Here is a 12,041-nt window from a genome sequence, read left to right as displayed (position 1 = left end):
TTTTTCTTCAAATATTTTTTATACAGCTTAGTTATTTGAAGTTGCCAAAATGCCAGTAAGACCTGAACTTCAGGTATGTTGTTAGAGGTTATAATGAGATTATATTATGATTAATGGTAAAACTATTTAGAGAAGTTTTATATTTTTATATGTTTATATACTACTAATAAAGACAGATTCTTATAAATTATTATCATGTATTAAATATTGTAATAAATTTGAATGTCATTTTCAAGTACTTTATATGATGTTCTTGAAAATTATATTAAGTCAATTTATAACTATGCGATTAGAAGTGACTCTAAAAGAGGCTTTTAAAACACAAAAAATCATTTTCTAATTAGTACAAATATAGATTCTTTTACATCAGGTTTTTTTCAAGTGACATTTTCATATATTTGAACTCCAAAAGTCTTTGGATAAGTCTTAACTAAATATTATTTTTAACTAAAATTTTTAAAATAGCATTCAACATCAAAATCACTAAACATTGAATAGCAACTATGTACATTACAATAAAATTTAAAACATAAAGTATTCCATCAGTTTTCTAGTTATTCTGCTTAAATTCCCATCATTTTTCCCCCTCATTGCCATTTTTCATTCTCATTCATCTTTCCTCTTATGTGATTGTAGTTTATATGTATTATATTCTTTTGGTTTCACTTTGGTATGGGTTTTTTGTTTATTTCTAAGTGGTAGGTGCAGTTTTCTACAATTGTGATTAGTTTTCACTTTGGAAAGTTCTAGTATCTAGTTATTTACATTAGACCTAAATTTAATGTCAAGGATAGCAAATTCATCCATGTAAATTTAACATAAAATTCGTATGATAGTCAAATCTATTAATTTGCTCAGTGATACCTTTCCCTTTCATTTAATAGCTAAAAACTTATGAGCATAATATAGACAACCAGTAAAATATGATAAAATCAAAACAACTAACATTTTTCTGTTGACATAGTCATGCTTTTAATTTGATTAACAATATTTCATTTTCCAAAATCAGATTTTTAAAAATTTTTTGCCTTAAATTGAATATTTTGAACATAAAGTTGGCTCAGCACCTTGAGAAGAAAAAAATTTAAATCAAGATTGATCTCCTCTCCCCTCCCTCTCTCACCCCTTTGAAGAAGTTTTATTACTGGCAAAATAATTCCACTCCTTTTTGTTTTTAATACTTGGCATTATAATCTTAAAGTAGTGCGTAAATATATGGCTGGTTTATTACTCTTATTAGAACCAATGATAACATTTATAAATTCTTCAGAAATTTTTATTAATTTTTTGGTAAAACTTCAGGTTTTGGGGTATTTAAATTGGTTTTGATTTGTAATTTAATCATATGATAGCACTAATTTATTTCTTTAGCAGTTGGAGAAATGCATAGATGATGCTATAAGAAAAAATGACTTCAAACCTTTGGAGCAATTTGTGCAGAATGAAAATTATGAAGATATTACACTTAAATGTAGCAAACAGTTTTTCAGCAAATTGGACAATCTCATGTGCAAGGTAAATTTTCAATTCTAAAAAAAAAAAAAGATTGACTGTGTATCACTTAACACAAGTGACTATTATGTTTAAATATTCCTCCCAGAAAGAAATCTGCCATTGTAAGAATCAACTTAAAATTAGCTATTTTAAAAATATCTTTAAAATGCTTGTTGGTTTGTTTTGATCAAAGTGATTTAAACACTTTGCAAATATTTACTTAGTTATAAAGTATTTTCAAAGAAAGAAAATGTTTTGGTTCTTCCAAGTAAAATATGCAAAATAATTTGTCTGCACAAGATTACTATATTGACCAATATCTTATTGAAAACGTTTTAACTAGTTGTTTGATATTTCGATATAAAACTACTCCTTGGCTTATTTTTAAACCTTTTAGATTTTATGTAGACATACATGAGGTTGAAAACCTGAGATTGATTTTGTTAATAACATAATCTTTATTCACACACACCTCTCCCAGTTACATGGTAAAAAATTTAAAAACTTTTGTTTTTATTTTTGAATTCCAATTTCTATCCCTCCTTCTTCATCCCCCTCTCTGAGACAATAAGCAATCATATGTATGCAATCATAAAAGAAAAAGAATGAAATAAAAAGTGAAAATAATCAAACAGTTTCAGTATTTTTGGGGGGGATGGATAGTATGCTTCGTCATTAGTCCTTTGGGATTTGTCTTGGTGAGAATAGCTAAGTCATTCACAGTACTTCATAGTACAATATTGGGGCAACTTCTCCTGATTCTGTTCACTTCACTTTGTGTCAGTTAATGTTAGTATTTGCAGATTTGTCTGAAATCATCCCGCTTATCATTTCTTCTAAAACGACAATATTCTATTTCAATAACATACTGCAACTTGTTTAGTCAATCCCCAATTGATGGGCATCTCTTCAATGTCCAATTCTTAATTTTAAAAGAACATTTTTTTATAAAATTAAAGAATGAAAATCTATAATACCTCTTAAATAATGTTATATCACTCTCCCCTCCTCCCCCCAATACCAAAGGACCTGGCCTCATATTTTACTTAGAAATAGAAGTCAACTGTTGTAACTCCTATTCCTCCTCCAATTCTGTATTTCAGATGATTTCACCATTTACCTTCTCCCCCCACCCCACATTCTCTTTTCTTCTGGTGCAATCTCTGAAAAAAGAGGTGACTTTTTGCCAAGGCCAAGTCTTCCACTAATGCCCTTGTTTTTCTTATAATTCTCCCTTCATCCTCTCTAATCTTCAGTTTTTCTCTTAACTCCTTTTTGTTCCTTCTTTGCTGCTTATAGACATGCCCAGATTCCTCCTAACTTTAATTCTTCATTTAATATTCACTATCTCCTCTCTTTCAATACTGAGCTCATAGAAAGCAGTCTACACTTATTGTCTCCTGTTCTTTATCTCAACCCCATGCAGTCTGATTTTCAGCCATACAGTTAAGATAAAACTGTTATCCCTAGGTATTACCAAGGATTTCTTAATTACCAGATCAATGACCTTTTCTCAATCCTCATCTTCTTGAACCCTGTTGGACTTTGTACTTGTCTGATCACTCCTCAGTCTCCTTTGCCTACCTCCTCATCTGTGATCCATTCCCTACTAATGTATCTCAAACTCAGTTCTGAACTCTTGAAAACAAATAGAGTCTGCGATCTCATCAATTCCAGTGTATTTATTTATTATCTATTTAAATATATACCAAATTTACCTAGCCAGCTAGTCTATCCATCCTAGTCTAACTCCAAGGCTCTGGTATTGCCATTCCAAATGTCAGCTGGATTGCTCCACTGGGTTACCCCTAGATATCTCAAAATCTACATGTCTAAAATGACATTCATTTTTCTCCCCCCCCCCGCCTTTGCCAGTCCCTCAAAACTGTCTCTTCCTAAAGTCCTTTCTTTAGAGAATATCATCATTTTTTCTAATTACCAATCTCAGAATTGATTCCTCACTCTTCCAACCTCATATATATCCAGTCAATTGGCAAGTCTTATTGGCAGTATCTTTGACTCACACGATCAATATCTCTTAGTCTATGTAAATTCTTGCCTGAAACAAGGCAATAACCTCCCAATTAGTCTCTTGGTTTGCAGCTTCCCTTCTCTAGTCCATCAAATCATCCATGTTGCTTTCACCTCTGTGGTGAAATATAAACTCCTGTCTCATATTTAAAATCTTTCACAAGTTGACCTGCCTTTTCAAATTTCACATTACCTATGTTGCAGCTAATTTATTTATTTGCTTTTCCCCATGTATGTTGTTGCTCACCTCTATGCTCAAGCTAGCCCACTCCTGGAATACTCTCCCATCACTTTTAATTGCTACTTCAGATTCAGCACAGGTTGAACCACCCTTCAATGTCCAATTCTTAGTACTAAAAGAGCATTTTTTTCATAAAATTAAATAATGAATATTTATAATACTTCTTAAATAATGTTATATCACTCTCCCCTCCTCCCCCAATACCAAAGGACCTGGCCTCATATTTTACTTAGAAATAGAAATCAAAGGTTTTACTGATACCTTTCTATTGTTAGTATTATCACAAAAATTACTTTGTATTTCTTCTTTATATTTTACATTTCCTTATCTATGTTTTGTGCCCTTTAATAGAATATAAGGAGCTGGTTTTTATTTGTCATGCTATTATAAGAGCTATAACAGTTTCTTTAACATAGTAAGTAGATAATAATTGCTTGGCATTGTTTCTATATCTTGACTGAATAGAATTCATTTTGTACAATGAAAAAAATTATATGATTTTTCATTAAATATCTTTTGTATATATAAGTGGTATTTTATATTTTATTTTATTTTATTTCAGGAACTTAATAAAAAAGATATCCAAAATACTTCAACTATTTTAAATTCTCTTGGAAAATATGGCAAAAATATTCACATATTTGGGGAAGCTGGACTTCTAGTAATGATGAAACAAGGTCTTGTAAAAAAGATAAGTATATTATAAACAAAAGTATGTCTTAGAAGGTGAAATGTCAAGAATAGTCCATTTTAGCAAAAATTTATAAGTATCTTTGTTGAAGTACATTTAAATTACTGGCTATTTCTTCCTACCTAAGAACATATGTTGATCATCCTTACCTTTAAAATATCTCCCCTTAACTCTAACATTACTTCCAGTATCTGTGCTTGATAGGCAGCACGTTTTAGTGCATAAAATTCTGTACTTGATTCAGAAAGACTTGAATGTTGCCCGCAAACACTATCAGATGTTTGACCTTAGACAACCTTTCTCTCAACCTCAGTTTCTCCATCTGTTAAATGAGAATACTGATAGCATCTTCCTCACTGGGTTGATGTGAGGATTAAATGAGATATGAAAAAATAATATATACTAAGTGTAACAATATGCCACATATATATATATAGTTTATCATACATGATTGCAAAATACTTTGTAAATGTTAAAGTCATTATGTTATTTTGTTCTTTTTCACCTTCTGTTTCCTAAACTATTTGAGATATTTCTTCTGAATCTCCCCAATCTATTGATACTACTCCTCTTAAATGCCAATTTTTACATTCTTTTGTCATTTCTCATTCTCCTTGACCTTTCTTTTCTGGTATTTAGTTCTAGTACTTTTTAAACATATCTTCCAGATACTCCTTTGTTTCAGTCCATTTAGCCCAATAAACATTTATTAAACCATCTATGTGCCAGGTAGGCAATTATGCTAAGCTCTGGGGATACAATTAATAAAAAAAAAAAGGCTGTCCCTGCCCTCAAGGAGTTTACAGTCTAATATTTGAAGACATCCCATTAAAGGAGGCAGGAAAGCAGTGTTGGTGATAGAATAAGAGACATCTTGTTACATGTAGTTGAGACCAGATATAGCAGCAGATTCAGAGTACACTTCTGTGACCCTGTTCTTTTCTACCTTCCTGATTGTTCCTATTCAGTAGCGTTTTTTTCCCCCTTTTGCTCCTTTTTCCCCTCTTTGCTCCTTTTCCCCCACTTTATATTCTTTGCCTCAATAATTTCATCTGCTTCTCTGGGTATAATTGTCATCCTTTTGTGAATTACACTCAGATTTTGATGCCTTCCTCTGATAGCTCCCCTGAGTTTCTGTCCTATGTCTTCAGTAATCTTGTAGTCCAAAGTCATCTCATGATACTTCTGGCTCCATATTTCTAAAGCTAAATTAATAATTTTCTCTCTTCTTAATTTACTATCTTTCTAAAAAAATTATACTATTTATAGTACTACCTTCTAATTATTAGTCTTCAAATCTCAGTCATCTTTGATTCTTCCTTTTCTCTCACCTTCCACTTCATCAGCTAGTTGTGAAGTTCTTTTTCTTCTGCTCTGCCTATAGCTCATTTCTCTTTCATTGTCTCAGTCACTCTTTTATTTCCCTATTCTAGTCCCTCATTACCTCTTATGTTTAAACAAGGTTTTTAATTTTATGTTAATTTAATTAGAATTCTTTTTTGTAATGGTGCAGTGCTTTCTAGTTTTTATATGAATTATTATTTACCCTCCAACCGGGCCTTCATACAATTATCAAAATATTCTTTGTACAGAAATTGAATCCGTTACTCCCTCTGCTCAGAAACCTTCAATTTTCAATTTTTGAAGGCTAAGGTTCCTAATCCTGATACTTAGGTCTCACCATCTTTCCAAACTTATTTTGTATTACTGTCCTTGCACCTGTTCCCAGGCTTAAAATACTGTCTTCTGTTACACTGTACTTGGACATACTGTTCATAATTCTTGGAATGCACTCTGTCCTGATCTATGTCTATAACTTCCACTCTCTGAGTCATAACTTGGACATTTCCATATTCCTTCCTTGATTCAGATAATTTCTGAGTGTCTCTCATTCAAAATGACCTTTTTTTAGTTGGTTTTTTTTTGGTTTTTTTGGGGTTTTTTGGCAAGGCAAATGGGGTTAAGTGGCTTGCCCAAGGCCACACAACTAGATAATTATTAAGTGTCTGAGACCGTATTTGAACCCAGGTACTCCTGACTCCAGGGCCAGTGCTTTATCCACTGCGCCACCTAGCTACCCTCAAAATAATATTAAAAGCACTTTTAACTGGATCTCAACTTTCCCCTTTAATTATTATTATCTTCTATTATACTTATCTTTGTGCTTATTCTTGGAAGCATATAGGACAGTGTTTTACTCACAGGATATGCCAAAAAAATGTTGAATTAAAACAAAAAATATTTTATAGTGTTTATTAGCAGTTATATTTGTGTGCCTTTCAGGAAATATAAGAAGAAATAATTTAATATTTTCAACCTACTTGGCTTAATGCGAATGTGTTAAATATATATTGAAATTAGAATCATTTAAAGTACACAGTTATAACCACCCTAGTTCAGGTCCTCATTACTGCTTCTCTTATGAACTTTAGTAATAACTTTCTTTTTTGTTTGTTTTTTTCTTTTTTGCAAGGCAGTGGGGATTAAGTTATTTTCCCACTGTCACAAACCTAGGTAATTATTAAGTGCCTCAGGTTCTGATTTGAACTCAGGTCCTGACAGCAGGGTCAGTGCTCTATCCATTGTGCAACCTAGCTGTCCTGACAACAACTTTCTAATCCTTTTCCTATTTCTTGTCTTCTTATGGCTTCATTTTTTTAATAATCAGGTTTATTTTCTTAATATACCAGTCTAATCTTGTTATTTTGATATAGTCTACTGAGTAAACTCTAAACTTCTTAGCATGACATTTAATTTCCTTTATAATCCAGCAACAACCCAAGAGGCAATAGATAATAGTAAAGGGGGGGGACTTGTTCTGAAGTCAGAAGTTCTGAGTTCAGATTCTACCTCTGATGCATACTATATATATGATGTGGGGCAAATTTTTTAAAAGCTCTGGGCCTCAGTTTCCTCATTTGTAAAATGAGACAGGTTGGACTGGATTGCATCTGAAATTCCTTTCAACTCAATCCAACCTTTGATCTTGCATTTCTCTTCTTATTTATTGATTCATGATTTACTTTCACTTCTTGAAGCCCCAACCTAAATGAATTATTTGCTATTCCACAAATAATTCTAAGTTTTCTTGCTCTTATATCTTGTTTCTTGTGCATGCAATACTAATCTTTCCTTTCCCCTCTGTCTTAAAAATCATACCTGTCTTTTAAGTCTAACTTCATAGATTTCCTCTTGCATATTACAACAAATCTTATTAATGTTCTCTCCACCCAGAAATTATTTTTTATTTATCTTTCACTTCCAGTAAGATGTAAGCTTCCCAAGGGCAGCTATATGGCGTGGTGGTTATTGCACCAGTCCTGGAGTCAGGAGGATTTGAGTTCAAATTTGACTTCAGACACTTGACTAGCTGTGTGACTTTGGGCAAGTCACTTAACCCTAATTGTCTTGCATCCAGGGCCATCTCCAATTGTCCTGATCCATATCTGACCTCTGGATTCAAATGACTCCAGAGGAGAAAATGAGGCTGGTTACTTTGTATAGCAACCCCTCTTTCAACTCCAATTCACATGCTTATCATAGCTTCACATCTCCAGTATCATGGTCATCTTCAAGAATGAAGGATAAACAAACTCCTTGAAGGCAGAAAGTTTCTTTTTGATCTTTGTACCCCCAGGGCCTTATAATGTCTTATAAATAAGTAGATGTCTGAAAAATGGCTGTTGAATTGACCTGAATTGAACTCTCTCTGATCCCCTTCATATCAGACTGAGTATGGTTTTTCTTTTCTAGGAACTTTTGCTACAACTAGTATCCGTATTTTGTACCTATTAGAGATTTTTGTATTCGTGTTTCATATCCTACAGACTATTTTGAAAGTAGCCTAACGTTAAGAATTATATCTCCTTTATTTTTGTACATAAAGACATTTACTACAGGCTTAATATTAAACATTTTACATAGGCTAATGGGAACTATATAATATTAGCGTGTATGAACATATGTAAAATTAAGAAAATTTTGTCATTTTATTTATAATGTAAATTACTTAAAGTAAAATGGAATTGTAAAATTCCTTTTTAATTAGAAGACAAAAATAATCTAAAATGAAACAAAATTTCCATTTAAATTTAATTCAGTGAGTATTTATATATTTCTGCTATATGTAAGATGAAAGATACAGAGATAAATATGGCCTTACCTTTAAGGAACTTATAAAAGGAGAATATCACCAATCTAGACTAAGATAGAAAAAGGTTCAAATAGTACAACTAGGTGAAGAAACTGGGAAGGGCTTCTTAGAGGAGGTGATTTACAAAATAAGACTTGAAATATGGACTTCATTGGACAGATATAGATGGAAATTGAATATGTATTCTAGAACAATCAGCATAACCAAAGATTGGGAGGAGGGAAAGGGTTTAGGATAATGAATAATATTTTGCTGAAATATAGGGTATATTCTAATAGATAATGACTAAGGTTTCCCCCAAGGGCAGTTAGGTGTCTCAGTGGATAAAGCAAGTTCCTCATCTGTAAAATGAGCTGGAGAAGAGAATGGCAACCACTAAAGTATCTTTGCCAAGAAAATCCCAAATGAGATCTTGAAGAGTTGGACATGACTAAAAAGTGACTTAAAAATAATGAAAGGTTTTTTCCACTGTTAAGATTCTGCAAGTTCTGTGTATAAGAAAGATAGCCTGTTATCTTTCTAGCCTATCTATTAAAATGAACATATTAAAACTAAGGGACATTAAAAAAGTTTTTAAAATCATGTTTTTTAAATTAATAAAGCATTTTCATTTTTCCCCATCATCTTTCTCTTCCCCTCATTTAGGAAATAAAAGATCAAAAAGTCCTTTTAAGAAATATATGCAGTTGGGGCGGCTAGGTGGCATAGTGGATAAAGCACCGGCCTTGGAGTCAGGAGTACCTGGGTTCAAATCTGGGCTCAGACACTTAATAATTACCTAGCTGTGTGGCCTTGGGCAAGCCACTTAACCTCATTTGCATTGCAAAAAAACCCTAAAAAAAATGAAATATACGCAGTCAAGCAAAATCATGTAGAAATCTATATGACCATGTCAAAAAAACAAATGTCTCATTTTCCCCTCTTGAGCCCCTCACCTCTCTGTCAAGAAGTGGGTAGCATTCTTCATTATCTGTCTTCTGGAATTGTGTTGATTAGAGTTCTAAAGTCTTTCAAGATTGTCTTTATACTATTATAGAATAATTGTTCTTGTAATTCCTTATTTGGTTGCATCAATTGATACAGTGTCTCCAAAACCTTCCATTTCATCATTTCATACAGCAGTCATATTCCAGTACTCATATGCCGTAATTGGTTCAACCATTCCCCAATTGATGGGCAACCTCTTAGTTTTTAGTTCTTTGCTCCCACAGAAGGAAATAACAATTTTTTTTTATACATATAAGTTCTTCCTTTCTTTTTGATCCCATTGGGCTGCATTTTAATATGATTTTTGTTTGAAATCTTTCACTATCAACAGGGAGATGGCTCTTGTTCTTATACATTTGAAGCATTTCTTTATGTCTTGGAAATTATATCTTTATTAGAAAAATTGCTGAAAAGATATTCTTTCAGTTAACTATTTCTCTTAATCTTAGCTGCATTGGTTTCATTTTGATTGTGAAAATTTTTTTAATTTGATGTGATAAAAATTGTCCATTTCATCTTTTTTTTGACTTTATCCTTTGATAACACTCTTCCTTCATCTGTAGATTCAAAAGGAAATTTCTCTCTTGTTCTTAAAATTTGTTTATAAAATAATTTTTAATATCATTACTTGTCCATACATCTGGAACTTATTTTGGCAATATCTTAGGCTACTTTATAGTTGTTGGTGAATGGTGAATTTTTGTTCCATTAGTTTTGGCCTATGAGTTTATTGAATACTAGCCTATCTGGTTTATTTGCTTCTGTTTGTTGTTTCCCTAATCTGTACCACTGATCAGTCTCTATAGTTTAACCAACATCAAATCATTTTTATGATTATTCATTGTGGTTGAATTTGGGCTGGGCCCACGTCCTTCTCTCTCATCCCACTTTTCATTGAATGAATTTTATTGGGGGTTTTTTTTCTATATAAAAGCAGACTTTTGGTAGTTTGAATGGTATGGAACTGAATAAAAAAAAGTTAATTTATGAAATATTTTTGTTATCTTGGTCCAGTAATTGATATTTTCCCCATTATTTAGGTCTTTATTTCTACAAGGTGTTTTATAGTTATATTCCTATAAATATCGTGCATTTCTTAATAGGTAGATTCCTGAGTATTTTATCCATTCTGTACTTATTTTAAATGGAGTTTCTCTTTCCATTTCTTCCTGCTGGGTTTCATTGCTGGTATAGAGAAATGTTTATAATTGATTTGAATTTATTTTATATCTTACTATTTAGAAGCTGGTTTAATTTTTTGTTGTTGTAGCCTCTTTAAAATTCTTTAAATAGACTATCACATATAATCAGCAAAAAGTGACAATTTTATTTTTTCCTCGTTTCTTTTTTAATATTTTTAGCACTGCATTAGAGCATTAGTGATAAGTGCCATCTATGCTTTATCTCTGATATTACTGGAAATAATTCTTGTTTATCTATATATCTATATCTATATCTATATATATATATATGCACATATAGATATGTAAATGTATAAAAGTAGCTCAAATTCGAAATAAAAGTAATTTTCTTCCTGGAACAAGGATACTGTTAGCTTAAGCCAATACAGGCATTAGGAATTTATTTTTTGGTTTATTTTTGGAAAGAAATGTTTAAATAAATTACCTCAAAATATTGTTATTTTTAGAAGTACATTTTGGGACTTAAATATTTTTATTAGTATGTTACCTAGTTATATAATGATAAGTGACACATTTCATAGTACTTAAAATTGAAATTAAAATAATTTTTTCCCCTTTACATGGTGGCCTGGTTTGAAAAAACCAAAGAGATTATTTTAAGTCACGAGAATGAAAAAGATGGAGCCATGTCGAATCTGATAGAAGATTTCTTTGATGTCTTAATGGTAAAAAACAAAATAACCCCCATTAAAAAGTAATTTTACAAAACAATAATAATTAAAGGAAATTGTGTACTGTGTACCTTGTGCATGAAAAAATGCACTAATATAGGACACAGGATAGCCATTCAATCTAGGTTTTGTAAACTAATAAAATAATTAAATGCTCATTTTATTTTTAGTTGAAAATTTGTATAATTTGCCCAAATTCTTTAATGTTTTGGTAGCAGTTTATAAAATAAATTTTGTAATATGAACTATACTAAATATAAAGTAATCAATTACAAATTGATCACTTTTTTCTTTCAGACTGTTCATGATATCAGTAATGAAGGTATGCTAAAAGAACAGGATTTAAATAATGTTATTTAGATAATAATTTACTGTTTTGGTTATATTATGCTAAATTAGTAATTTCTAATAGTGCTATGGTGAATGATTAGTACTTTATAATTTAAAATATTTTAAACAGCAGAGTAGGCTTTAAAACATAAGGCCTACATGATAGAAAATAAGCATTTGATTTGTGGCTATCCAGTATCTTAATAGCCTATGTAGCTTCTGTAGATGTATGTACATACAG

General features: G+C 31.5%; 1 protein-coding gene across 4 annotated transcripts in view; it reads left to right on the top strand.

The window, feature by feature from the left end:
• Positions 1 to 12,041, top strand: part of SYCP2 (synaptonemal complex protein 2) — a 129,869-nt gene that overhangs the window by 1,866 nt on the left and 115,962 nt on the right. For 2 of the 4 annotated variants that reach the window (XR_012473513.1, XM_074210380.1), the window contains exons 1-2: positions 11,103 to 11,464; positions 11,768 to 11,792. Coding sequence is in view for 2 of the 4 variants with exons in the window: in XM_074210380.1 (XP_074066481.1) it covers positions 11,360 to 11,464; positions 11,768 to 11,792 (130 nt within the window). In the remaining 2 variants the exon portion in view is untranslated. Of the gene's footprint in view, positions 1 to 26; positions 74 to 1,371; positions 1,516 to 4,328; positions 4,458 to 11,102; positions 11,465 to 11,767; positions 11,793 to 12,041 lie in introns of those variants that run through there. The other 2 variants (XM_074210381.1, XM_074210378.1) reach the window with 2 other exon arrangements.

The sequence above is a fragment of the Macrotis lagotis genome, chromosome 1 (genome assembly GCF_037893015.1).
Source record: "Macrotis lagotis isolate mMagLag1 chromosome 1, bilby.v1.9.chrom.fasta, whole genome shotgun sequence".
Lineage (NCBI taxonomy): Eukaryota > Metazoa > Chordata > Mammalia > Peramelemorphia > Peramelidae > Macrotis > Macrotis lagotis.
Note: the sequence above shows the minus strand (reverse complement) of the source record. Positions and strands in the feature narration are given on the sequence as shown.